Genomic DNA, 27,673 nt, shown 5'->3' with positions numbered 1-27,673 from the left:
CTAGATGACCTCCTGCTTTGTGATGGCAGGCTGTGGGATGGAGGTGGGCTGTTTTGCCACAGTTGCAATGGCTCCGGGCAGCAGCTTGTACTGTTCTGGCCCTGAACCCGCAGGCGGAGATGGCTGAGGTGTTTCTGGAGTAGCTACAGAGAGAAAAGCAAAATTAGAAGAGGGTCAATAGACCTGATGGCGCTGGGATTTGTCTTGTCTGTGTGGGGTTCAGGTGTAAGCAAGAAAGAGGCTCTGTATTTAAACCCTAGCTCCCAATGGCTTGCATGTTGGCTGCATGGCAGTCCTGACACACAGACCTAAGTGTCCTGGAAGAGGCATAATAATGAGCAATGGATGAAGAGAGCTGCTGCTTTTTAATCTGTGCTGGCCACACTTTTTGGTCAGCTGAGCTCATCTCAGTCCAAATTCCCATGTGGTGGCCCTGAGTGAACAAAATTCTCCTACGTTTTTGCAGAGGAAGTAGTGTGTGTTTGAGGCATTCAGGGGAAGGGGAGCCTTTCCTTTGATTTCATTAGGCACTGGATGGGATCATTCATCCCTGAATTTAAGGGCTATGTAAAAGTGGCAGTCTGACACGGAACATCTTGTTGAATCAGTTTATCTAGTCTAATCTAATCTAACCCACTTCTCTGTTTGTCTTTCCCTCCTTTCTGCATAGGAATTTCTCACACACTTGATCAGAGGCTCTATCTTGCATTGAAGTTTCTTTGCAAGGTAGAAACTACCTCCACCCACGCTGGAAAGCTCCCATCTCCCTGGTGATACTCACACATCTGCCCGTTGTGCATCTGAGGAGGCATTGTGTTGGCCACAATGACGTTTGTTCCCAGGTTCTCCTGGATCAGATGAGGATGCAAGGGGTGGTGAGCATGTGGCGTTTCACTTGATGAACCTAAAAATGTGCATATTACTTTTGTTGCCACAGTGGCAGACAGAGACAGCTCAGGAGGGCAGGGACACACTGTCAAGCTGATCTTTCAGACCCTTTGGTTTTGCTGGTTCCCTTCTGACAGAGGAGGACTAGAGAAAACGCTGGCTGGCAAGAGTTTGGGGGTTGCAAAGTAAAGCAGCTCTTCAGGGGAATAGAAATGGAGTAGTCTGTGTTATCACAGCAATTGACAGGTGAGATATTTTTATGCAAGTCAAGGTGCTGACCTGGAGGTGGAGGCCGAGTCTCCACCTTTTTCAGGTGAACAATGGATATGTAGTTCCCAATGGAATGGTGATTAGGGAGCACCGAGAGCGCTCTTGCAGGACCCTCGCATACTCACCTCCCAGCAGCATCTCCTGCAGCAGGTTGTCAATCTTAGCCATGCCAAAGAGCTTGACAAACTGGATCTGCTCTATCATCTGCCAGGTGATGCTCTGCAGCACGGGCAGCAGCAGCAGCAGCTCCCCAAAGCGGCCCCGTGAGTCGTATTGCCTGTCATTGATGTAGTCCTCCAGGCTGACCTGCACCTGGTACCGCATCCGCTTGATCTTGGAGGGATCGCTCAGTCCTTTGGCATCTGAAACAACACACAGAGCAAAGCCATCTAGGCTGCTCCCCTAGTAACTGTCCTTTAGTGATAGCATGAGCTCTGGGCACAGGCTGAGGTGAGCTGTCTGATACTCTACTGTCAACAGCAGCAGGTATTTTTCCTCTTGGGCTGACCTCACCCCTCCCTTTAAAAACAGTTTGGGCCTGAGAGGAGATCAGGCAGCATTTCCACAACTTCCAGCTAGTATCAGTGGGCATAACAGACTTGTTCCCTGTGCTGGTGACACTTGCCTGCTGTAAGCTGGCTCATACCTGGGTCGAAGAAGATGATGGCTTTCAAGCAGGCGTATTCATTGTCATCTATCTGCAGCTCCTGGAAGGGGAGGACCAGCTCATCTAGGATGCGGATGGCCACACGGTTCACCTCTACCAGCTCAGGGCAGTTCCGCGGGATGATGTGGTCATTCCCTTTGGACAAGCAGCACAGAGACCATCACCTTGACATTGCCCAAGCCTTCATAAGGGTAGCAAGGAGTTCAAAATCCAGGGGACTAATGTTGAGATAATTTTACAATGGAAGCCTTAAGAAGTTTCTGTTTCAGTCCCATCCCTATTGTGGCCCACCAGAAATGATGATCTGAGTTGCCAGAGCAACCTATTGGGAATCACTCAAGCAAGAAGAAGCTGCCTGAAGAAAAAGAGCTGTTTTCTCAGCCATACCACTGCCTGCTCATGCTGAGCCAGAGCAGTGATGTTCACTGTCCTCCATGTTTGCCACAGGAGTGTGTCAATGATGTGAGTGTGAGCCAGGCCTAGCTACACCTAAAGCTTGTGTTTGGCTCCCTAAAACAGAGAAGGGCTCAATCCACCACCCTGCAGAAGGGATGCCTGCAGACACTGAGCCACCCACCCCTTTAGCCTGGCAGGGAAGCTTAGCAGAAGCAGTTGGTGGGGAGCAGAAGTGCACTCTTTACCTAGCAGCAAGACATCCTTGAACACCATGGACCTCTTGGCAACTCCCAGTAACAGATGTTCACCTGCATGTGCCCGCAGCAGTGCCACCTGTAAGAGTAGGGATGCGTTACTCGTGTGATGCAGAGACAGACACAAGGCTGAGCTGTGTTCAGTGGCCCAGGATCGGACGGCCAGGAATGATTCTTCCCCAAGTGCCTGTGTGAGGGGAGTTGATGTTTTGCTTTATCTCTGAGCAGTGCCCACATCCTGCTGAAATCCCACTCGTGGAGATCCACGTCTGCTGGCTGCTGGGGTCACCCTCTGGTCACCTTGCTCCTTCTGCAGCAACGGGTGTTTGGGCCAGGGAAGCCAAGGGGATGTTTTTCTGCCCCAGTGTTAATGATTGAAGTGTTTCATTTTATACCCTCCAGTGGCTCCTGAGAATGTTCTGAATCTTTCGCTCTCCTTCAGTTAAAAATTTCAGAGATTTAGGCAGAAACAGAAGTTAACAATTGGACAGCCTGACACAGAGGCCTCTTAATGTCCAGCCAGGATCCTCTGCTGAAGAAAACAATCATTAAACATTAAAGGAGAGATTCTGAAAAGTGTGTCCTGTTGGGAATGGTTCCCTTTCTCAGTGTGTTATCTCTGAGCATCTGACAAAGCCAAGCAAAGCCCTACCCTGCCCGAAATGTCCGGAGTGTGTGTCACCTGGGGAAGAAAGCACTGATTAGAAAAGATGCTGATGTCTGAGAGAGGGCTTGTTTTTTTCAGAGGGTGTAAAAGAGTTATGCAAAATAAACAGAGTGAAGGTCCTTGCAAAAAGACTATGCATGCATGATGCTGGGGAGCCTTTATCTGTATGCCAAAATCTAGCTTCTCTCTATCGCTATCCAAACATGGGTGGATGTGTTCGCTGAGCTGCTCGTAATTAGCAGAGCTACACAAAACTGAGCTTCCCCATCTGCCAAAAATTTGAGAAGGTTGAAAAGACTGCACTTCCCAGTGGGCAATGGAGCCTCATGGAGAGCTCTTCTGCCTGTTACAAATTCAAGAAAAGCTCAGGAAACAGAAACACCGCTTTGTTTGCATAAAATTTGTGGTCTTTTTTTGTTTGAGCAGAGTTCACGTAGTTTACTTCAATGTGGCAAAACCCTCTTAAGTGATATTTGTTCTTTTGGTGATCAGCCTGAGGTACATCGGCCTGTTCTCAGCCAGGGTAAACACAGAAGTTGTAACACATCAAAGTAGAACTTTAACGATAAATATAAAAGTTGTAACACAACAAAGTAGAACTTTAACTTTGAAATGAAATGGCTTTGCCCCACCAAGCCCAGCGCTTTGACATTTTGGTGCAGAGGAAAAATGAGTTGGGTGTGACCTTTTGTATGTAAGTGCTGGCAGAGATGACTCATTCTCGGGCAGTATTGCAGTGGCAATGTACCAGCGTTTCCAACATTCAGTGTTCCCACCAGACATGTCTTGACCAGCTCTCATGCCCCTTGGGCACTGGGCTTGTGCATTTTTGTTCACTCCTGCTCCCTGCCATTTCTGTCCTCCCCGCATTCCTCTGGGTATTTGCTGTCCCTGTTCTCACACTGTGTCCCTCGAAAGCATGGATGTCATTAATTCCTTTTGATGCAGGTCGTCTTTGCCCTTTGGGAGCTGCCTGTTGTAGGAGAACAGCGCAGGATGACCATAGCAGAAGACCTCCTCCAGTTTGAAGCGCCTCCTCCCCTGTGGGAAGGGCTCCGACGGCCTCCTTAGGTTTTGATTTTGCAATGGCAGGGCTGCCAAACTTTTCTTCTGTTGAAAAGTCTGACAGCCCCGCAATTGTAAAATGAGCTCATGTGGAAATTGCTGTCGTTTGCAGAGCTGTTAACCAGCTTTACTGCCTCTGTTCCAAATGGCAGAAGGATGCAGGAGGTTATGCAGTGCTGCCCCAGGTCTCTGTGAGGCTGCAGCCTCTTTGCTGTGCAAATGTCACTCGCCATTGGGCTCCATTTTGTTTTTCATAAAATTTGAGTTGCATTTGCCATAGGAGTTTAGTGGACTAGCTGTTGCTTTGAATAATGGAACACTTCCACAGAATGGAGGAAAAAAAAAAAAAAAAAAAAGGGAAGCAAGTGCTGTAAAAAGTCATTGAAAGAGCTGCTGGGTGATTACTGAAGATCTCAGCCTGGGATTTTGTGACCAGCTGGATCCTCTCACTTTCTGTAACAGGACTGGAGATTGATCCAGGCTGACTTTTTTTTTTTTGACTGCACAGTGGCTAAATGGGAATCCCCGAATCCCTTCCTACGTGGGACACGAACCATCCTGGCTGCCTCCAGAAGTGATGTTCCTGCCCATCCCCCTCAAACGCCAGGGCACAGCCATGTCCTGTAAAATCTGCTGCAGATCTCTGACATTTGGGTTTAGCAGCAAAAACCTCCATGTATCTCTTTGAGGCTGCCTCAGGTCTTGCAGAGTTACTTTACAGAGCAATTCAAACCCACGGTGCTTACCCTGGTTAGGAAACTAGCAAATGTCAATTGATCATTCATGTTAAATGCAGATATATTCTTGCTTTTTAACTCAGAAGAGAGATTTTCTTATTTGGGAGCAAAATTGTGTTTAGTTTCAGTAATTCCACAGTAGGAGAATGGGTAGAAACACATCCCCTGGCAAGAAACAGAAAGAATGATAGACAGATAGTTTGATTTTAAGTGTTGAGCAGACCTTAGGTGAGAATTCCTAAGTCTGACTACTCTAATCATTCTGTATAGCGCCTTAGGTTTTCAAAGCGCTGCACATGCCATAATTAATAAACAATTGACTGGCAGATACATACAGAACGCACACCTGATTGTGTACCTAACTTGAGCTCGCTGTTATCACCGCTGCGCTCATCGGCTGATTATCGCACATCAAATGGCCTGCGGTGGCATTGTATGGATGCTGCTCCCAATCAGGCCGGCAGTCACGACAGCGGAGCAAACAATGCTCATTTTCTTTGAAGGTCTCAGCCCTCGTTTGGCTTCCCGATGCCATCACCGGGGCAGAGTGAGGCGGGGGGACAGGTCTGCTCACCTGGTCGTCCAGGGGCAGCTCGCAGAACGCAGGGATGTACTTGGCCCACTCCACCAGCACCAGCAGCTGCTGCTTCATGGACTCGCACACATCGGCGATGTTGGCGATCTTCTTCCCTCGGATGTCTCCGTTCATCACAAGGACTGGGGATGATATCTGGGAAGAGAGAAAGGATCCCTCAGCAGGAGAACAGACGAATCCCAGGCTTGGGAAGGTTTGGGTGCTGTGTTTAGCGGGCCCCGGCAGTGAGATTACTATGTTTTTGCACTGAGAATTATTTGTGATCGCAGAGGCAGATGGGGACATTTCACATACTAAGGACAAACCTAAGAGCTCTGCAAGTACCATCACTCCAAGGAAGAACATCTCAAACCCAAGCATCAGCTTCCTGCCCCATTCCCATGCATAGCTGATCACCCAGCTCATCTGACAATTTGCCCTTCGTCACCACTTTATCCTCATGCTTCTGTAAGCAATTAACTCAACCCCGTCACTGCCCTCCGCCTGCCCTCTCTGCTCATGTACAACATCAGCTCTTCCTGTCCTGTTCCTGCCAGCTCAGACCCTGCCACCTCCCTAAGGAAATGGAGTCCAAATACCACCCGAGGTTTTTTTCAGGTTGCGTTACCTGGAAGCTCTCCAGCTCTAGAGATATTATTGAATAAATAAGATTGCAACAATCTCACCGTGTATTACCCTAATCAGAGAGCCCCGGAAGGCTTAGCAAATAAAACCCTGATCTTAGAGAAAACAGCTCCTCAGCAGTATCTTGTTCTAATTAGCCAGGCATATAAAAGTTACCAGTGTAGTATGCAGGAGTCTGCCTTGTTTAATGAATGTGCCTGTGCTGTATGGGAGAGTGACAGCTCCCCTACATTTGTCAGTAGTTGTAGTTTTATCAGCAGACCCCACTTGAACCCTCCACCTCGTGTCCACTACAGGACTCCAGGCCCCAGGAATGCCCGTCCCTTGTAGGTCTCAAGACCCCATGATCTCACCTCTGTGGGAGCAGCACCAATGTTATTTTCAGAGGGCATGTAAATACATTAGGACCTGTGTAGGATGAAGTGAGACACGGGATGAGCTTGGACGTGCCACCACTGTAGAGGCTTGGCCTGCAGCCCTTCTGGCTTATCCCCCCTTGAAGGGGGTGTCCTTCCAGCCATCCCTAGAATGGATTCCTGTCCTGGGGGCCGTCTGCAGGGCCACATGAACATGGACTGCCACTCCAGCTTGAACCCATCTTTGTTTCCATGAGGACAAGGGGATGGATTTTTAAATAGTTGTTTTCCATTCAGTGAATGCTCTAGGAAGTAAGCTTTGGCAGTATGTTTGTGGAAGTCAGGAATTTCAAGAAAACGCTGGAAAGAATATCTACATTAAAAAAAAAGAAGCATGAAACCGATTCCTTGTGGAACTGTGCAGGCAAGCAAAAACCAGGAGTTCCTGACAGGCACTGGAGAAGGGAGGCTGCCTGTGCAAGGTCACAGCTCCTTGGATTGCAATCACTGCCCAGTTCTCTTCCAGCAGACTCCCCAGCGCAGAACAGACCATTGGCTATTATTGCAGCACAATTTAAGGAGCATTGAAGGGCTGGTTTCACGTAACAAATGCCTTTGAAAAACCAGAGTTGAATTGGCAGATAAGGTACTTAGAAAGGAGGAGGTAATTTGAAGACTCAGCTGTTAACTACTCAGCAGCCCTAGTGCCTGTATCAGCCGAAGAGGAAAGAAGAGCTACCTGTTGTGCCAGGACTTCTGCCTGCAGTAAGACGTTGATGGAGGGCAAGCTGCCATCTTCGTAACTTGATCTTCGGGTGCTGATTCGGTCCCGTTCATTTTGTACAGCTGCAAGAGAGGATTTTGGCACAGATGCAGGTTGTTCATGGAAACACACAGAAAAAGCTATCAGATTCTTGTAGCGTTCTCTTTCGCAAGGCTTTGGACCACTTCCTGAGCTGCAGTTTCCTAGCTTCCCTGCCTGCCAAGGCAGAGGTGCAGCTGTGTCTGGTTTGTGACGTGATGCCTGCAGGAGCTGACTACATTTGCTCATTCTTTTTCACATTGTCTATACTTGGCTTTGTGGGGACTGGGGTGTTTCAGAACCCCAGTGCTTGACTCAAAACCTTCAAAGTTCAGTGGGGGAGTTTCATCTCAAGGAATCTGTTTCTCAGTATTTTGATTTCAAGGTATAGGATCTGTTTCTTAAGGGAATGCCTGAGAGTGTGGCCATGCTCACGCAGGTAGCCCAAAGCTTATGTGTGAAGTCAAGTGGCCAGGTATCTGCATGGCTATTTTATCTGTCCATGCAACATCTGTGAGCTGCATTTGAGAAGCTCTTGTGCTGTGTAGGTGCAGCTGCAAACATCTCTCTCAGCTTCAGTAAGGGAGGAAATGCAGAATAGCTCCTATGCATCTATGCAGAGCCGCTGAGTGCCTTTATACCTTAATGTAGAGAGTCCCAGGCAGATATGAGCCCAGCATGCCTCCCTGCTTGGTGTGCTCTAGGGAAGGGCCTGGGCCATGAGTCTGAAGCAGCAGCAATGCTGAAGTGCAGAGTTTGCCTCTCTGTGCCACGGGGCTGTGGGCTGGCCGTAACTCACCACGGCCAAGGCAGTCACCCAAAGCCATCTGCTCAAACAAGGTATTGATCGATGGCAAGGGAAAGAGAACAGTCTCTTCCTTAGGCCGGCGGCTCTCTGGATTGATACGTTCTCAATGTATAAATCTGCCTGATAAAAAGCAATAATGAGGCTGGGCCAGAAGCAAAGCCCTGCAGTCAGCGGCTGTAAATAGGAGCTCTCAAGGTTATGCTGCTTGTTATCAGTAGCAGGCCCCCGAGTTCAGTCACGCCATGATGTTTTCCAAATGTTTGCTCAGTATTAGCTGGTCATGCACCTAATGTAACTTCTATTGAATATTAACAGACAGCAGCAAAGCTCTGGGCATAGGATGAGCGGGCTTTGCGGGGAGAGGAGGATTCCTGTGTTCTACAAGAAAGTCAAGCCCAGTTCCTCTCAACACCTCATCTACTCTAATAGGGGAGAAAGGTTCCTGCTCAGAGGCCTTCCCACAGGCCGGCATCCTTGGGGCACAGCTTTTGTCTCTCCTCCAGCAGAGCCACCAGTGGGGCCACCAGCTGACAGGGCCAGTGGCAGCCCCAGTTGTCCCTGCTATGCTGAGCGCTGCTGCGAGCTGAGCAGGGACTGAATTTATCTCCACTGTATCTGGGTTGTGGGGACCTGGAAGGCTGCAGAGGCAGAGATGCAGGGAGGTTAGTGGGGTCACCTGGGCCATGCAAGCCCAGGTAGAATTATAACTGAAATGCTCCACCTTGCCCTGGGTCTTTTCTGTTGTGGCTGATGTATCAGATACAACTCAGCTCTCTGCATAGGGCCCACAAGAACCTACCTCCACGTGAGCAAGCTGAGGGGCAAAAGGGTTGCTGCATGCTTTTCTGCAGTCCTGACATGGATTTGTAGGTGACACAGCAATTTTCCCAAAGTGCTTCTGAATGACTCAGACCTCTTCTGAGCTTCAAGCATCTCAGTGTGAGGAAGCTGAAAGCTGTGGATGTGACTTGTGGGTACAAGAGGGGGCATGGCCCTGTGACTCTCTCCTGGCTTTGTCTTTGCTGGCATCTAAATAGGCCCCCTGGAATGAGTTCGAGAGCACACAAAGCCTGCATGCTTTGCTGGGAACCTTAACTGAGTGCAAGGGTTCTATGCGGCTTGAAGTGGGCAGCTGGGCCTTCACAGGGCTCATGGCAACAGCCAATATCTCCCTGCCTGCCATGAGGGAGGGCTGGTCTGTGCTGAGGGCAGGGAGGGGAAGGCACCCACCTTCCTTCTTCATCCCTGCTCGGAAGCACTTCTTAAGCCTGCAGTATCGGCACTGGTTTCTTTTGTCTTTGTCTACCACACACTGCCTGTTAAACCTGGGGAGAAACAGAGGTGTGAGGAGCAGTGGGACTGAGCCTGTGAAGAGGAGAAGAGAGGAGAGGAGAGGAGAGGAGAGGAGAGGAGAGGAGAGGAGAGGAGAGGAGAGGAGAGGAGAGGAGAGGAGAGGAGAGGAGAGGAGAGGAGAGGAGAGGAGAGGAGAGGAGAGGAGAGGAGAGGAGAGGAGAGGAGAGGAGAGGAGAGGAGAGGAGAGGAGAGGAGAGGAGAGGAGAGGAGAGGAGAGGAGAGGAGAGGAGAGGAGAGGAGAGGAGAGGCAGAAGTGGGCTGAAGTCCCCACATCTCTCCAAGGCATTGTTGGCTCCAGGAGGTTCCTGCTGACCTCTGGACGGCATCACTGGCACACAAACAGCTCTGAGTTGCCCGTGCTTCAGAGAGGAGATGGCAAGCACCCAGCTCCTTCCTACCCACTTGTATCACCACATCGATTGCAGATGACGGTGCATTACACCGATCTCCTGTATGCAGCATAAGCCTGGTAGCCATTTGCAGCATGAATTTCACTTGCAGATATGCTCTAATTTGCTGCTGATTGATCAAGCTTGCAAAGACAAAGGCATAAAGATCTCTGGAAGGGCTTCCAGCCATGCAGAGTTCTGTAGCTCTGAAAAGGCTTGTTTGTAACACACTTTTGAAAGCCCTAAGTTAAGAGTTGCTCAAATAGATGCCAGAAAGCAGATCTTTAAGCACTGCCATAAAAGATCTGGTGTCAAGAGAACTGGGAGCCTTGGCTTTTCCCACTGGAGCTGTGGAGAGGGGGCTTCCTGGGCAGACATCCTAAACAGCCCTGAGTTGCAAGCAACCGTGTGCTTCATGTACATTGCTGTCCAGAGCTTATTGCTCAAATTTTTAGAGTGATCTTGCTGCTCACACTCATCAAGTGGCTGTCAGGAGTGGATCACACAAAAAATCAGAGTGATTCTGACACTCTAAGCTGAGGATTCTTGATTTCCACTGCAAACCTCTCAGTCTCAGCTGCTCAGAGCAGCAAGCAGCATGTCACAGCAGAGCTGAGGGCCTTGTGCTAGCAGCACCAGGTACAGTGTGTGAGTGGTGCGAGCAACATGCTTGTCCTGTCCTGTCACGGGACACGCAGAGATGGGCATGCTGCATTACCAGCATGTTGCCAGAGAAGTGTCAGAGCAAGAGCTGTTCCGTGCACCTGACTCTTTCCAGCCAGAGGATGAGGTCAAGGAAGACACTGGAGAATATGGAGAGAACGAAGGGCCGTGCTGCAGAACTCAGCTTTGCTGCACAGCTGCTGGGGGATGTCTTGTCCCCCTCTGTCCTTACCTGCAGGAGTACATGTGGTTCTTCCGCACACTCCTCCTGAAGAAGCCTTTGCAGCCATCGCAGCTGGAAGCCCCGTAGTGCTTCCCTGTGGCACGGTCCCCGCAGATGGCACACAGTGCGCTCACCCCAATGCTGTTGGAGGTGTTGAGGTTGGCTGCTTCTGATGGAGATGTGTCTGCTTGGGAAAGGACACAGCAAGAACACAGTGAGACAGACAGCTTACATCTCCTAACTCCTTTTCCAGTGATTTTCTGAAGAACTGGGCAGCTGCAGCAGTTCACAAGCAGTGATGGGTGCTCTGGGTATCCTAAGTCACTGCATCTAGAATGTGCTAATGCCGCTGGTGTGCCAGGGCCAGCAGCTCTTCCCAAAGCTCGACTCCAGCAATGCCTTCAGGCTATGCAGAAACCCGTTTGCAGCTGTCACAAAGCACAGCCAAAATTCCTGGGGGATTTGCAGATGCTTTTGGCCTCTGCAGCTTGGCCAGAGAATGAGTTGGTGCAGTTAGAGGTGAGGCTTTACAGCTTGGGATGAGCTGCTGGTTTGATAGCGAGGTGATGGTGTTATGGCCCTGAAAGAGGCTTCAAGTGAAAGAGGCTATCAGTGCACAATAATTGCATAAGGCTTCAGCTGGAGAACTTGTGGGCAAACACTAACCGTGCAAAGAAGGACTGATGGAGCCAACCCAGAAAGGACAGCACTATAACATGGAAAAAGGCTGTATGCTGGGTATCTTCCAGAGTATGGGACATGAGATGCACCCTGCAGTCCTTACAAGCTGTAAGGGGGCTGGCACGTGTACTGTGTTTTTGGGAGGGTGGGGAATTGCAGCAGCCCGGGTAGGAGAGGACACCTGAAAGGCTGAAAGCAAAACCATACAACCCTACACTAAAATCCCTCCAGCAAGCCAAACAAACCTCAAGGCTGAAGGGATCAGCTCATTATTCAGGTGATCTAATTGTCCCCTCCCAGGCACATTTTCTTGTATCAGCATGGGACTCAGAGGAAGTCCCATTTGCAAATGATACCTAGGATCTACAAAGCCATAGAAACCTGAGACTTCAATACTGAAGTACATCGATCCCAACAGCCACCTCAAAGGACAGTAGTGGAGATCAGCAAGCCAACAGAGGCTAAGAGCATGACAGAATCACAAAAAGGATCTCTAAGGCACTGCTCATTACCCAGCCTGCATCCCATAGCACAGAGGTGGGCATTGCACAACCAATGGGGCTCCCAGAGATCGTTCACCTTGCATTTCTGAGGATCTGGCAGCCACTTTGAGGGGTGAGCACTGACCTCCCCAGGGCTATGGGGAACAGCTCAGTGCTCCTCATCTCCCCTCTCACCTTCTCCCTCCCCACACCCCCCTTGGGTTTGGCAGGGATGCAGTTAACGCTTACCCAGAAGGGCTGCAGCTGCTCCCACCTGGCTCCCATCAGAGAGGGGCTGCAGAAGGATAAATGCCCTGAGAGGGCTGGTCCTAGGATGGGGGGGGGGGGGGGGGGGGGGGGGATTGTCTTTGCTGGCTGGGGCCTGTGTGTTGGAGAGGGCTAAGGTGGTACATCAGTTGTAGGGCTTCAACTTTAGTTTCTGCTTAGCAGGAAAGGGGTTGTAGTAGGCTCTGCAGCAGGAAGTATGCAGCCTTCTCATGCTGTCCCTTGATGCAGATGTGTGGGTACAAGTGACCTGAAGTGCATGCTGTGATCCTAGCAGTGAGCTTATGCAGGGCATCTCCTGCAGCTCTGGTGGCAGCTCTCATTTCCCTGCCTGCTTTCTTTCTAATTCCTCACATCCCTCTTCTATTGCTCTCCTGAGTCACAGTTTGTTCCCTCTGGGCCTGGCACACCCTGCTATACCGCAGGGCTGAGGTGCTGTGTTCCTGTGCCAGCTCAGGACGCTCTTTCCTCTGCTCCTCAGCGCCAGGCCCATGTGTCCCTCACTTCTGCAGGGCAGAGCAAGCAGCTTTCCTCCCAGATCCCTCCTCTGATTGCACCCAGAGGGCTCAGCTGGATGACGCTTCTTCCGGGAAGAAAGTTAAATTTTCGGTTTCATCTAGACATAGAACTTTGCAACAGGGAGGAAAACAGAGCCAATCCATATCCAGTCTCTCTGCTCATCTGTCTGTGATAGTTCACATAAATCCCTCCTAGCAGCTTGTGTTTCATGCTGCAAATAGGTAAAGAAGTTACCAAAGAAATCACACCCTCTTGGTCTAAGAGCTGACCAAAAATGGAATTATTTCTTAATGGATAACTTTCCAATTAAGCTTGCTTTTATAATGCCAGAAACGTGGGCTCCTGGCTGCTGTGGTGAAGTGAGTTTAATAGCCATTCATTTGGAGTTACAGTTAATTTGTGTGGGACCTGCCCCCTGCCAGGAGCTGGGCACATGCAGAGCAGAGCCAGTGCCCCATAACCCAGCTGGCTCATCTGCCCATAGGCTGTGGGATGTGGCACTGTGCCTGAGCTAGACCTGTAGAATCCCCGACCTAGCGGAGCCCAGCTCACAGCCCCTGTGCGGGGCAGCTCCCCTGGCTTCTCCCTGCTGGGAGCAGAGCTGTGCCTTACCCTAAAGGTCCTGCTGCTCACTGGTGGGGCTGAGGGGTGGCTTTGGGGTGGGTAGGGCCTGGCCTGGGCAGGGGAATGTGCAGCTTCACGGGGAGTGGAGTTCCATCCTGGGGAAAGCTGTGCTGCAGGTACTGCCCTGTGGGAAAGGGGTGGCATGGAGAGAGGGGGAAAAAGGGCCTGGGGGTCACTTTCTGCAGTATGCTTAGTTTAGTCATTAACTGTGTATTTAGAGAGACTTTAGGGGGGACTTGGAGAGGAATCTCCTGTTATCGCTGGGCATCTGATCAAGCAGAATCCTTGGTTCCCAAATGGATGGGCCACTGTTGCAAATCCTAGTGGGTTCAATGTGATCCCACCTTGCTGAGGGGGCCCATCTCTCCCTAGCCAGGGCTGCTGTCTCCCTTCCAGCCAGGGCCACCCCCAGCCCTGCAGCACTGTGGCCCCATGCTCCCCCTGCACAGCAGCACTGCAGGGCCGTGGTCTCAGAGCAGCCCTGGGGCAGCCCTTGGGTGGCATTTTGGGATGATTCGCACCCTGGCCAGGCAGCAAGCAGCTTTCTGCTGTTGGGAAGATCCAGCTACAGCTGCTCCTACATGGACAGGGCTGGCTTTCTGCTGAGCCACGGGTAGCATTTTGTTGGCAAAATGGTTCTTTTTTTCCTTTCTGTGGGAGCCTGGGAGTGGCAAGACCCATCTGCCCTCAGCTCAGGCTGAAGGCTGCTGAGGACCACAGATCCCATCCTCTAGGCGCCAGGGCACCCCTCAGCCACCTCGCTTTCCCTCTGGGGGCAGCAGGACCCCTGCCGTGCCCCCCGCCCTCCCCAAGCCATTCGCTGACTGCCCTGGGGACGTGTCCCCCTGCAGCCCCACTCGCCCCATCACCGCCGGAGGGGACTTACCGCTGCCCATGGCCAGCACCTGCATGTTCTCAAACTCCAGGGTGGTGTACGCCGGGTCCAGCGCTGCGCTATAATCGGCCATCTCCATGTCTATCAGGGCTTTGGAAAGGCGCATTATCATCGGCAAACACGGGCCAGATTGTGCCGATTCCCTTGTCCGAGGCTATTGGCCCTACTGCCTCTCTCTGCCTTCACTGCGTCCCCTATCTGTTGTCTTTTATTTCAAATATTTCTCTGAAAGGATTTGCTGAGCCTCAAGGCCTATACTCCTCAGAGGGTGGAGGCAGGGGTTAATCTTTAATCATCTCACCCACTGCTAACGCTGCATGGCTGTTGGTTGTTTTTTTTTTTTTTTGGTGGAGCAGCAGTGATTCTTGTTGACTGTTTATGATTGCATCTCGAGGCGCTGTGCTGATCCCAGCTCCCAGGAACCCATGGGGAGAAGCACTCACCGCTCAGGGAACACCTTTGCGGGGCTGTCGACCTTGGTGCTGGGCTGCGCCAGTGGGGGGAAGGCTGGAAAAATCCCTGCCTGGGGAACAAGTTTGTGCCCCACTTCTACCTCTGTGTTCCCCTCTTTGCCTTCGCTCCCTCCCTCCCTCCCAAAGCATTTCCCTTCCTCTCCCTTTCCCTCCCAGGGAAGGTCAGTGCCCGCACTGCGATTTACACGTTGCTATGCAAAGTAACAACGTAGGACTCATTTTACTTCCCTATAAACCCAGTTTTACAGGGGCTGAGTGCCCTATAAACAGGTCCCGCTCCTGAGCTGTGCCTAAACAACCTTTGGGGTGAGCGTTTGCCTGAGTGCCAGGCACGCAATGGAGGGGACAGTGAAGGGACGAGCGGGGCTGGCAGGGTGCACTGGGCACAGCCGGGCTGCGCTGTGCTGGCAATGGGCTGCCCGCTGTTGGGCACACCCTGGCCTGGCTTTGGCCTCTTAAAAGTTTCATTGGGTGTTTTATGGCGCAGCAGGGCTTGACTCTGTAGCATGATTTTTCCTTCTATGAATTCAGCCAAGCAGAGCTCTCCGCTGCATCAAGCCTGCTGGCATCACCAGGGCCTTGTGTCAGAACCCCACTGAGCAGCAGCAAGCAGCAGGGCTCCTGCTTCCCTCCTGCCTGCCCAGGAGCTCTCTAGGCCCCCTGCTTGCCCTCTACAGGGCTGACAAGTTTCAGTGCAGTTTGCACCACATGACAATGCAAGATTTAATTGATTACCCAATGGCGTCGTCTGGATGGCGCAGAAAAACAAGCAATTAATGATTCAGCATCAGCTTGCTCTGCATTGAAAACCTCCCCTTGATTTCACAATCAGTACCAGGTGACCGAGGCCACACGCTGCCAATTTGGGCTCCAAACTTGCTTGTGTTTGTGCTTCTCAGTGCACCAGTACAGCCCTAGCTTCCCAAGCCATCCTAGCCATGGTGTGGCCCTGAGGTCCCTGGCCCCGCAGCGATACGTACTGTTGGTGCAATGATTTGCTTATCACATTTAAAAGCACTGAGGATTGTTCAAGCAGTCCTTGTCTCCCAAAAGCATCATGTACCAAGGGGTACTTTTATCTTAAGGCTACAGATCTGCAGGAGCGAAGCAGAGAGCAAGGGAAAGCTCCTGATTTCTTATTTAGGGCTGACAGTAGGTGATCCTTTTCTGCAGGGAAAATAGCCTCTCTGCACTTGTGTGGTCAGTGGTTCTTCCCTTTGGCAGCAACAGCCCTCAGCCAAAATTGTTGTAATGATGTGCGCCAGGGTGGAGGTGCTGAGGCAGAGCACAGCCCCGCGGTGGCCTCATCCCAGGGACCTCCGTCCCAGCCCTGCTCAGGCCACGGTGATCCCTTTGATTAGATAAATGCTACAGACACTTGGTCAAATATGTGCAGGATTTGCCACAGTGTCTAGTAAAATACCATAAAAGCACGGCCCATTTTGCTCCATTCAGCAAAACAACCCTTTTGCTTCAATAGCCTGCTGACAAAATAAGGCCATTTGCTCCTAGGGCAGGAAGGATTAAGAGGGCCAGGAACAGAAGACGGAGAGGCACTGTGTGCAGGAGAGGCAGATAAGGAGCAGGGAAGTTTGGGGAGCATTAGGTGGCTCGCGGGGCAGGGCTTTCCATCTGCATGTTTGTGTGGGCTGTCATTTTGTTGCTACTGGTGCCCCCTCACAAAACCCTTGTCTCAGCACTGGGGTGAAGGACATTGTGCACTTCCTTTGCCCCGGGGATGGGCTCATGGCATAGAGACCCTGCCTGCAAACTGGGATGCTGGGAGCCCTCATCTCTGTCCCACATCCCCACACAGTAGCTTTTGGGGACAGCTTGCCAAAGTCACCATGCCCTGCAGTAGTTAATAGGACCACGATGTGCCGCAGCTGCTTTGGGATGGAGATGTTTTTTTGTACCCTCCAGCTATGCCAGGAGATGGCTGTAGAGGAGCCATTACAGCTCCAGGACGTGCAGCCTTCTGTGCTAAGTGAATATTTGATTTTTATCAGCTGAGCAATAAATCCTCCTGTCTTTTTCCACTGCAGCACCTCATGACACTAATTCCACTTTATATATTTGGCAAATTAATCCCAAGCAAAAGGGAATTCCCTGAAAATAAGATCTGTGCTTATCAGTAGATGAGGATCAGGAATAGATTATTTAATGGAGTGTTTATGGTGATTGCATTCGGTATACCATGCTTGCTAGCTCCTGGTTTCAGGTGGGTGAGCCTCTCACAGGGCTCCTCCACAACGGAGTGCTGTAGGACCAAAGGACAATTCAGGCTGAAGGGGACCTCAGGAGTCTCACGTACCACACAGGGCCTGCTGAGAGCATCATGGGCTGCTCAGGGCTTTGTCTCATTGGATCACGAGCATCCCTAGTGCAGGAAAGCTGTGAACAAGGCCAGGGCTTTTCAGGCAGCCCTTTGAGGCCACTGCTGTTCCACCAAGCAAGCAGGTGGGGAAGCACAGAACTGAGGAACCAGACAAGAAACGACAGTCCCAGGGGAACGTCACGGCGCAGTCATCCCCACACATGCAAAGGTCCCTTCTGGTTTTTTTTTTTTTAAACTCCCCTTTGAAATTTCAAATTCCAGTTTGTGGACAAAGTCCTGCCTATCTGAGAATATAGATCTCCAGCCACTGACCAAACTCCAAGCAGTCCCGAGGGCTGCGTTTCCCCTTGCCCACGTGTGTCTCTGCTCTGCCAGGATCGCACCACCACTTTTGCACCAGAGCAGAGCACTCCAATGTGCTGAACGTGGATTTTGTGCCTTTCAGCCCTCACTTCGGCAGCTTCCTTCCTGAAGGCGGAATGGAGACGGCTATCTGTAGTGACCAGGTAGGAGCCTTATCACCTGCAATCCATTTGGGCAGCCATAGAAAACAAGAAGGTGAAACAAGGGCTTCCATTGTGCTTATACCAGCAATTTTAGCTCATCATTGAAATTAGAGAAGGGAAAGGTAGGCAGCTTCAGAAGGAGGACACTCTTGGAGGCAGAACCTCTCCATATGGTTAACTGATAACTCCGGTTTGCCTCTTCCCTCTCATCTTTTCCGATTCTCCTGATTAAGCTCAACTTATTCTCATGCTAATCATTTCTTGACCTGTTTATTCTGCATTAAAAAATTAACAGAGAGCAGTTTACTGCATGACTTGTTCACACAGAAGTGACACAGGTTAGCAGGCAGGCTGTAACCCCGCACAGCACTTTTGGATCCAGCACCCATGCGCACACCTCGGGGATGAGAGTTTGTTCCTGTTTTTAAAGAACAGCTTTTTCTAAAGTCAATACGAATCCCCCTCCCTTCATGCCTTAGGTATATTTGCTCTGTGGCTATTTCCAAATGGGAAAGATAAAGCCAAGGGCTCGTGTTTTGTCAGACTTTCTGTAAACAGGGCTACTTAGGCCACACTGCCAAACCCCTTTGCTTTCTGCCTCGGAGCGCTGTGACTCGCGGAGCAGTGTTGGTGTGTTCACAAGCAGCTCCACGGAGCATGAAGGGGGCTGCAGCACTTTATCTGCCTGCTCTACAGCACATGACTCGTGGTGCTTTATTTTCCCCATCGCTGAAGCTGCAGTGGCTGTGGCTGGGACAGATGCTGGGTGAAGATCAGCACTGCACTGATGGAATTGGATGGAGACGAGCTCAGGACATTCCTCACCAGTGCCGAAATTGGAAGCGCCCAAACCGACCAGAATAACCCAGGCCATAAAATCACCGGGGGCAGGGGATTGCAACTTGATGATCCCTGAGGTCCCTTCCAACCCAAGCTATTCTATGATTCTATGGTCATCTCAGTGAATTGAGGCAACGTTTGGACATGTGTAACAAACACCTCAAAGGAGGTAGATGGCTCCACTCAAATCCTCTCCCAGAGCAATACGTGCTTCAGCTGAAGCTGGGATGGATGTTGGAGCTGGAGGCCATTAATGAAGCTGAAATAAATAGCTGCTATGAACATGGGGACAGACAGAGCATTTCAGCATACACTGCTTCAGCGGTAACACTGTGCTACTTTCATCCCAGGAGCAGAAAAGGGTTTATTGTGCTGACTAACAAAGGTCTGAACTCGAGGAAGTAATAGTTGTTGCTCCTAGGAGCTGTTGTTCTGCAAGGACAGTAGAAACAAAGAGTTTGAGCTGCTCTCAGGATGGCAGCTGCTCTCAGAAACATCGGAGCATTTGCCCAGCTGGTTTGTATTTGCAATTGCTCTGGCTGCATTGCAGCCCTTAAGAACAGTATTGGCATGCTGGGAGCTACAAGTGTGTGCTCTGAAAATCTGACTGCTGTGTTTTTATGCAAAATCACACCATGGGAACAAGCAAGTAAGAGGGACTATTGCATTCATCCCGTCCCATCACACTGCAGACTGCAGCTCAGCCCAAGTCACAGCTTTCACCTCTGGTCCCTGCTGTCCCACCTGAAGCCCTGTCAGCTGGGAGCACTGCACTGAATCCCAAACACAACCGAACGGAAACCCAGAAGCTTTCCCAGGAGGCTGCTGCCCATCTGGGAGGAAGTCAAGAGAAGCTCCAGAACGGAGCTGCTCTGTGGTGTTTCGGATTTGCTGTGTGTCAGCAGGTGCTCAGCTCAAATCTGGCAGTTTCAGCCCCAGTCTGTAGGGGAACAGAAGGCGTGGAGAAGAAACAGTGGTGCTGGAGAGCAAGCTTGCTGCTAGGTTTCCTGCAGGGCTCTGTGCTCTGCAGGGAGCAACGGGCAGCCATGGCCCTCTGTTTCATTGACTTGATACCTGATGTTCTTTATACACGTGTAACGGCTTGGGGTCATTCCAGCTGGTGGAGAAATAGAGTAAGGAGAACAGCCAAAATCAACAAAGGTTACACAGCAAGTTTTACCTTTCTTTTCTCTTCTATTTTTTGGAATTTTTTTATCTTTTAGCGAAGGTGAATTTCATCAGCACCTGCTGGTGACCTCCAGGCACTGCTGGGGCTCACAGGATCGGCCCTTTTTAGCTCATGGAATTAGGGCAAGCAGCTGCAGAGCTGCTCTGGGACTGACCCGAGAGCTGCAGGCAGCAGCAGGGCAGTGCAGGGGAGCTCTGACCCCGCGTCCTCAGAGGACGGGCATCCCAGCTCAGAGTTCCTCAGGGTGAGGAGCATCATGCTGAACCCGGTGGACCTGAGTGCTCGAGCCGCCCTCCTTCTAGGGGAACATGTGAGGAAAGGACCACGTGTGTGTGAAGGGAGGCAGTGCTGGAAGGACAAGGGCTGCCAGAGGGGGGAGCTGGTCGGATCCTAGAAAAGGTATAGGTGGTGGAGAGTTAAAATTTGAGAGCTTCTAGTTTCTGGAGTCAAAAGAAAATGGCTTTTCTCTCTACAGGAGTGCGACTGAATAACCTGGGCTGTCCCTGATGTCCTCAATGTTCTGACAGAACAACGGCCAGAGGAGCAAACAGGAGGAACCACCACCAGGAGCTCACTGGTGGCACCTGCAGCCCGTGGACACCACGGCAGACACCTCTGCAGCACTCCTGCTTACTGTCACGGAAATGAAAGGCTGCAGCAGCACGCAAGGTGTGGCCGTGTCTGAATGCTCTGCGTGCAAGTTGTGCACTGCCTGGGCAGCCCAGGGGAGGGGACCACTCATCTCAACAGTCCCCAGAGCCACTCTGCCAGGACACTGCAGCACCCACTGCTAACGAGCAGCATGACAAACTGCTAATTCCGCTTTAAGTTTTTGACCTATGTCTCCAAGAGAGAATAACGTTATTATTTGTCCCCTAGCACTGCTGCATGGCTCAGTGCCATTGGCCTCTTCAGCCATAAAGAAATTAAAATATATTATGACCATAAACGACATCGTTTGAGGAAACGAACCATTTCTAGTAAACGTATCTTGGATGCCAAAGCCATAAGCTTTTCTAAATCAATCACCAGCTGATGCAGGGTACAGGTATGTGCCGGGAGCAGCTCCCACCGCGTGCCTCCCCCGGCACGGGGAGCCCATCTCGTGGCTCAGAACATGCAGCTCTTATGAGCACAAACCCTGCTTGCAAGAATTGCCCAAATAACAGCACCCCAGAATAAGCTGCAGGCAGCCTCTCCCCCCACTCCTCAGCACCGATGTCCCCCTGGATGGGAGGGAGCACAAGGCCAGCGTGCGAGTGGGTACCTGGTGTTGCCCGGAGTGGGTGACATCTGCTGCCATTCATCTTCCACCGCTCAGCTCCATGGGCAGAGCTAGAGAGTCTCAGCCTTGCGCAGGGCCGTGCAGCTGGAGACCCCCCAGCGGGCTGCAGGGAGAGAGCCATGCCCAAGTGGGAGCTGGTGTGGGATCGGCTAATCCCTTAATGCTGGTCACAATGAGATTTGATGGGGAGCAGGAGTTTGTGCCGCAGAGCTGCAGGTTTTAAAGGGTTCTGGCCGCTGCCCGGAGGGGAATTATAAGGTGGCTCTGGGTCTGTGCCCCTTTCCCGGTGCCCACAGCAGTGCTCGGGGCTCCCCGGGCCACCTTGCAGAGCTGCCCTTGCCTGGGCTCTGGCCTGCTGCAGCGTCTCTGCGTGCAGGGCTGCCTGATCCTGCATGCAGCTTTGGAGGCTGGATGGAAAATGTGCCTGAGCGCGTTTAACAGGAGCGGGTCTGGCCTTGTGGGAGAGGCTGGGAGCTTTCACTTTAAAATGTTTCTATATAAATACCCATAACCCGATATCCTTGAGAAACAACCTCTGTGTCAGCTCCCAGCCACACGGGCACGGCGTTACACGGGCCGGCAGGTGGGCGCTGCTCGTGGGGTGCCCCATCTCTGGGCAGCCTTCAGCTTTGTGCTTGTAGGGCATTGAATCCTAAGATTCAAACTACCCCTGGTGTCAGCACTGCAGGAGCTCTGCTGCCCTGTGCTGCCCCAGTCCTCTCCTAAAGAACTGGGACCTGGAAAGCTCTGGGGGCTGATGTTTGGTGAGAAGCTCTGCAGATTGGTTCCCCTTGATGGGAACGAGGGACTGCGCGTCCCAGACAACCTGAGCTTTCAGCGAGCGAGATCCCCGCTCATGCCTTGTGCCATGGCTGAGCCCACCAGGAAAGAAGGAATTTTCCAACTGCCAAAAGACATTAAACCTAATCTCTAGCCCCTCTCAGTGCCATCTTGAAGGTACAAGTCCAAGATGGCAAAAAATCCTTACTAGATTGTCCCTGTCCCACCTCTGTGAGTCTCTGCTCCCATCCAGGGTTGCCTGGGGCTCATCTTAGTTCATTGGGATCACACACAGCTGCTGGAAGCTGCCAGAAGGCTCCTGGTGAGTTGTGGATCAGGAGTGACACTTTGCTTCGAAAGAAGGCACTGTCTGGAGATGGGAGGAAGATTCAGTTTGACTTTGAGGTTTCAGGAGGGCGCTTGGTAGGAGATGTGGGACCGGGAGGGGTGGCCAGAGCCCCTCCAGGGGAGCAGTGAGGTTGGAGATTTGGGTAAATGTATTTTCAGAAAGAGCAGTGATGCAGCGCCACAGCTGCCCGGGAAGTTGCGGGAGTCACCGTCCCTGGAGGTGTTCAGGAAACATGAAGATGTGGCACTGATGGACCTGGGTTAGAGGGCACGGTGGCCTGGGTTGGGGTTGGACTTGGGGATCTTCATGATCTTTTCTAACCTCTACGATTCTATGACCCCAGCCCGGCAGATACCCTGCCCCACAGTGACAGACATGGGCCCGGAGCAGCCACAGACGCTGCCTGGAGGCAGGGCTGGGGCTGAACTGCCCATAACCCCGTGACACCTCCCTTCACCCATCGTTTCCACGCCTGGAACAGGGACACACCCTGTACACACTGGTTTCTCCCAGCCGGTGGCAGACGCCGACACAAACCTGCGGCAGCACCCACCTCAGCTTCCACCAGGATGTCCTTGTGTGGCAAAGCCTCAGCCCCTGAGCACCGCTGGGACACGCGTTCTGCCACAGGGCTTGAGGCTCTGCCGTGCAGCAGAATTCCAAGCATCCCGTCAGAGCGAAAGGGAACGAGATGGCCGAGCGTGGCAATGGAGCTGAGCCCCGCAGGCTCCGTTACGGCGCTGGGCCATAAATGCTGCTGTGTGTGTCAGCAAACATGTTGAGTGGGCTCGACTATTGATTCTGACCACATAAAAAGAGCGTCGTGCCACTTGTTCAGGTTTGCGCAGGTTTTACAGCTCTTGTTCTGAGAAGTGCCCATGTATTTGGTTTTGCTCCTTCCTTCAGGGCTATCTGTTGACATTGGCTCTCTTAAGCAGAACGTTGAGCCATGCCAGGAAGCTGAGTGTACAGCTCTCCCCGCGTTTCCCACTTTCCCAGGGGTTATCACCTATAAAATCTCGCACACACCCATGCTGGGACAGCTTTGCTGTTCAGAGCCAGGTGAAAGGTACCCACTTGTCCTGTGCTGGGGGGGTTTGGGTGCCTGTGCCCAGTGCTGGGCGCCAAGCCACACAGCCTACAGGTGAGTTTTGGGGTATATATGTGGTCAAAGCTGTGAGGAAGGTGCTGGGAGAGCTGCTTCCTGGCCAGCTGGGATGGGATGAGCAAGGTGAGGGGAGAGACCTCACAGGGTTGTGATGACAGCTGATATGAAAAACGGCTTGGATGTCTGGAGGAAGTGTTGGAGCTCCCAGACCACTGTCTTGGAGATGTCCTATGCGTGGTGACCTGAGCTTTCACACATTCCTCACCTCTGCTCCTCATCCCACTGGAGATGCCAGCACTGGCTGTACCCATGCTGGGGGCTCTGAGGGTCCATGGCAATGGTCCCCACCCACCCTGCTACTGGGGCTCCTGGCCCCACAGGCTGCAGCTGGAGTCCCTCTAGTGGCTGCAGCATTTGGGATGGGAACTCTGGTCACGGCTTTTTGGAGGTTCCACTCCTCAGCTGGTGCCTCTCCATAGACACAGCTCTGCAGGAAGCTGCTTCTTGTGAAGTGCTGGGGCGTCTTCTCGAGCACATCATTATTATTTTCAGGCTTACTTATCCTGAGGGGATTTCCTGGGTGATTTCTGTTGATGCTCAGGCTGGAGTTGGACATGAGCCATTCCTGGCAGTGATTGCTCCTGGCTGAGCTCAGGAGCCCCGGAGGGAATGTGGTGCCTCTACCCGATACCGGTGAGCTGAGTCATCAGATTTGGGTTCACAATACAGCCACTGCCTTGAAGTTTGCCTTCTATGAAAATCCTGCAACATTTGTTATTTCCACAAATATTTCTGCCAGGAAACTTGTTTGCTTGAATATTTGAGGAAAGCAAACAGAGAAGGAGCCCAAACAGTTGTCGATGTTTTTTTTTTTGCAGCATTTTGCTGTGTTCTAACCCTGACACTTCCAGACTCTCACTGTGCTCCACAAACCCTCTCTGCCCTATGAACTACCCCAGCACTTCTGGCCCTGCTCCTGCTGCAAATAACACTGCACAGTAGTGCTTCTGTTCTCTTTGCCTCATAGAAAATACTGTCATGTTCTCAAGCAAAGCTGAGGACAAGGTGTGCTGCTGCCCTGGAGCAGAGGAAGTGGCACTTCTCGGTGTGCTGGGAGCGTCCCCAGCTCTGCCGTGCCCAGAGAAACCTCCACCAGGCTCCAGCAAACAGCCCTCCAGATCCAACCAGTGCAGCTAATTGATCATTCCTTTTGCTTCCATCCAGTGCTTGCTGCGAGATCCTGCTCAGCTGCTACTGGTCTCTGTAAATGCCCCCCCAGCACTGACATTACGGCCACCACAAGCCAAAAGCAGTCCCAGCACCCAGCAGACCCTGCAGCCCTCATGCAATGGACAAGGAATAAGCAGAGGTATTAAGAAGTAGCTGACGTGAGTTCAAGGGGAACAACGCTCAGTTTGAGTTGTATCTAATGGAAGCTTATGAAAAATGAAATCCATTTTGCAGTGAAAAGTAGTTACTTCACAGGGAAAAGCAAAAATATTCAGAAATTCTGCCTGCTTTTCTGTTCTTCAGCAGAAATTATTCACCACATCTGACCGAAATGCCTGAGCAGCTCTGACGTCTCACATTTTTCAGCTGGTTTCCAAAGCTGCTTTGCTGAGCTCGCCCCAATTATGCGCTGCTGCCTGCTGAAACCACCAGGGCAGGGCATCCCTGGTGCTGCCAGCTGCTCCCAAAGTACATTGGAGCGGTGCTGGCCCTGCTGGGGTTCAGGGCAATTGCCCTGGTTGCTGCAGTCTCATCAGGAGGAGGATAAAAGCAGAGAGAAGAGTAGCTGCACACTGAGCACGCCCACACCCCTCTCTCTGTCCTGCAGCCCCTGGCGGGTGCTACTGAGGATGCTGAACATGCCCCAGCCCCGCCAGCCCTTCCTCCACCTCTATTTGGATAACTTTTTCACCCGTTTAGTTTATGAGGACTCCCCTCCTTCTGCCAACAGTCTGAGTCTCCTCTTGCTGCAGCCTGGGAGGCCTGTCTTTCTCTTTTATAACTATTTTTCTACCTCCCCCTCGCGAGGCCCCAGCTCGGCAGCCCGGCCCCAGGACAGACGTGTGAGCTGTGCCTGCATGGAGCACGCCTTTGTTTGTGCACATGGGGACAGGGGTGCAGGTGGGATGTGCAGCCATCCTCCCCAAGCTGCCCTGCAGCGCCCGGCTCACCCCATGGCCATCCCTCAGTCCGGTCCCCAGCACAATTCACACTGGCAGTGTGTACCTGCCCACGCTTGAGATCACCAGCGTATCAGGGCTGGCAAACCGCTGCTCACCCAGAGCCAGAAGCAAACGGATGTCACAACTTAATTGTAAGTGTTGTAATCCAACAGCTTGTTCAGCTTTTTGAGGATCAGCAGCCTGCAGGGGCCATCTCTCCCTGCAGAAACGTGATGGCTCTGTTCTGCAGGGCAGGTGACAATCCGGTTTGGGGACACTCAGACCTGCCACCTCACACTGTGCTGTCACATCCCACGGCTGTGACATCCATGTCCTTTGTGCCTCCCCTTCTGTTGAAATGAGCATCAGCATCCCATTCCACTGTGACCCCAGGGGCAGAGCCCCTTCCTCTCCCATGGGCACGCAGTCTTTGTTTCTCTCACTCACAGCCTTCATTGCCTGTCTCCTCACACACTGCCAAAGCAGCACCAGCTGGACATATCATCACCAGCTGCACCAACCAGACAGAAAGCTGAGCATTTTTCTGAGCCTGCTTCTATGTGAGAACTCCCAGCCTGCCGCTGGCTCCTGTAGGATGACAGCAGTCCCAGAGCTCCAGCGTGCCAAGGATTTACAAAGAAATGAGCAACATGGCAAAAATGAGTACAGCAAAGGGCTTCACAGCTGTTACATTTCTCTTGTTCTCTGTAGCTCTCCATACCACAATCAGCCCAGTTCAACCTAGGGATGCTACTGCATATCCTGTGCAATTCCATTGAGACGGGTCATGGACCACTGAACTGCTGATGAGCAACGTGCCATCGTGGAGCTGTGTGTCAAGATGGCAGCATTCTGAGCCAAAAAACAAAGCAGTATGGAATGTCTTGAATGAAACACTCCTCCCCTCCCCCCCAAAGCAGGGATACCCCCAGTCTTCCCTTTGAAGATGCAGGGAGTGAGGCTAAGCATTCTCAGGCCTGGAACCAGAGGCACCAGCACCCAAAACTTGGCCATGAGCAACTGGAGTGGCCTGGAGAACTGCAAGGCCTTCTGAGCTTCTGCTGCAGCACATCAGGCAGCTGGAGCAGAGGCTGGTGGGGCTGTGTGCTTGGGAAGGGCATGGGGCAAGGGAGAAGAGGAGCAGAATGCCAAATTAGACCAAGAAGAGGCAAGGTGGTGTGATGGAGTGGTATAGAGATGTGATGGAAAGCTGGGGGGATGTGGTAGAGAGCCACCAGGAAGTGCTAAGAGAGCCACAGAGATGTGATAAGAGAACACTGGAGATGTGACAGAGAGCACTGTAACTATGAGACCTCATGTGCTGGGCCCTTGCTCTGCACCCTGGGGCTTGGGATCCCCAGGTCACGCAGGTCTGTACCAGCCCTGGCCCCTAAGCTCCCAGAGAAGCCACAGCACAGGTGCTTTTGAATGCAGTGGGTAACAGCAGGGTGATGACAACCTTGGCAGGGGGTTCTTTCTCCTGGTGTCCACGTGCATTTGTTGGCAGTTGGCATCCAGCCCAGCAATTGAGAGCAGCAGCCTGGGGCTGCCCTGGCACCTGGGGCAGAGCGTGCTGCCTGGTGCCTTGCACCACAGAGCCTCGAGGCTGCCATTTGCTCAGGCACTAAAATCCCCTCTGGGAGCCGTCCTCAGCATCACCCCATCCCATCCCCTTGCACCAGCCAGTAGCACTGGTGGGCACCGTCCCTGCTCCCACAGCCAGGGCACACTGCAGAACACACAGCCTTTGCTTCCAGGCTGGCTTTGTGACCTGGGGCAGCACATCAACTGCTTGCAGATTGCATGACTTGTGCCAGAACCCTCTCCCTATCCAAGGCAAGCAGTCCCTCTGCAAGCAAGTCAGCCTTGCTCCGCTCCCTCCAGCACCTTCCTTCTTCTTCAAGCCCAGCAGAGTGGAAGAAAAAATATATATATATACCTCTATCTATACATACAAACAAGAAAAAAGGACCCTTTTTCTGCCTCCGTCTCAGACTTTGCACGTGGCGGAGCAGTGGGTGGTGGGGCAGTGGCGCCGGGTGCCGCCGTCCCCTGGCAGCCCCGCTCCCCGTGAGCAGCCGGGCGGCAGCGCGGGCGGTGGGATCGCTGTACTCACCATATGGAGCCTCCATCTTAGCGCTTAGCTGGGTGCTTACATTGACCATGTCTCGCCGGGTACCGCTATGGGGACTCGGGGCAAAAAGCAGAGGAAGTGTAAAAAAAAAAAAAAAAAAAAAGTAAAATAAATAAATGAAAATGTATTTCTAAGGAACTAGGTGAAGGCAGGAGAGAGTGCGGAGAGGCAGGGCGAGAAAACCTGCCTCTCTTGTTATCTTATTGATTCGCTTAATCAGGGCTAATGTGGGTGGAGATGTTAAATAGTAACCAAGC

General features: G+C 51.9%; 1 protein-coding gene across 4 annotated transcripts; it reads right to left on the bottom strand.

The window, feature by feature from the left end:
- HNF4A (hepatocyte nuclear factor 4 alpha) lies at positions 1–27,447 on the bottom strand (the record flags this gene model as incomplete). 4 transcript variants are annotated; one of them, XM_079543332.1, is made up of 10 exons in its annotated part: positions 1–143; positions 782–904; positions 1,284–1,520; positions 1,805–1,960; positions 2,467–2,554; positions 5,519–5,674; positions 7,259–7,365; positions 9,360–9,454; positions 10,767–10,941; positions 27,399–27,447. In XM_079543332.1, 10 exons carry the CDS (start codon positions 27,445–27,447, stop codon positions 1–3), a joined length of 1,329 nt encoding a protein of 442 aa, XP_079399458.1. The 4 variants fall into 4 exon arrangements, with proteins under 4 accessions (XP_079399458.1, XP_079399456.1, XP_079399457.1 ...); XM_079543330.1 differs by lacking the exon at positions 27,399–27,447 and adding an exon at positions 14,235–14,355 and having other exon boundaries at positions 10,767–10,944; XM_079543331.1 differs by lacking the exon at positions 27,399–27,447 and adding an exon at positions 14,235–14,355.
- Between the last annotated feature and the right edge of the window lie 226 nt (positions 27,448–27,673).

This window comes from Tetrao urogallus (genome assembly GCF_951394365.1).
Source record: "Tetrao urogallus genome assembly, chromosome: 16".
Classification (NCBI taxonomy): domain Eukaryota; kingdom Metazoa; phylum Chordata; class Aves; order Galliformes; family Phasianidae; genus Tetrao; species Tetrao urogallus.
The sequence above is the reverse complement of the archived record's forward strand: the minus strand, read 5'-3'. Positions and strand labels throughout refer to the sequence as shown.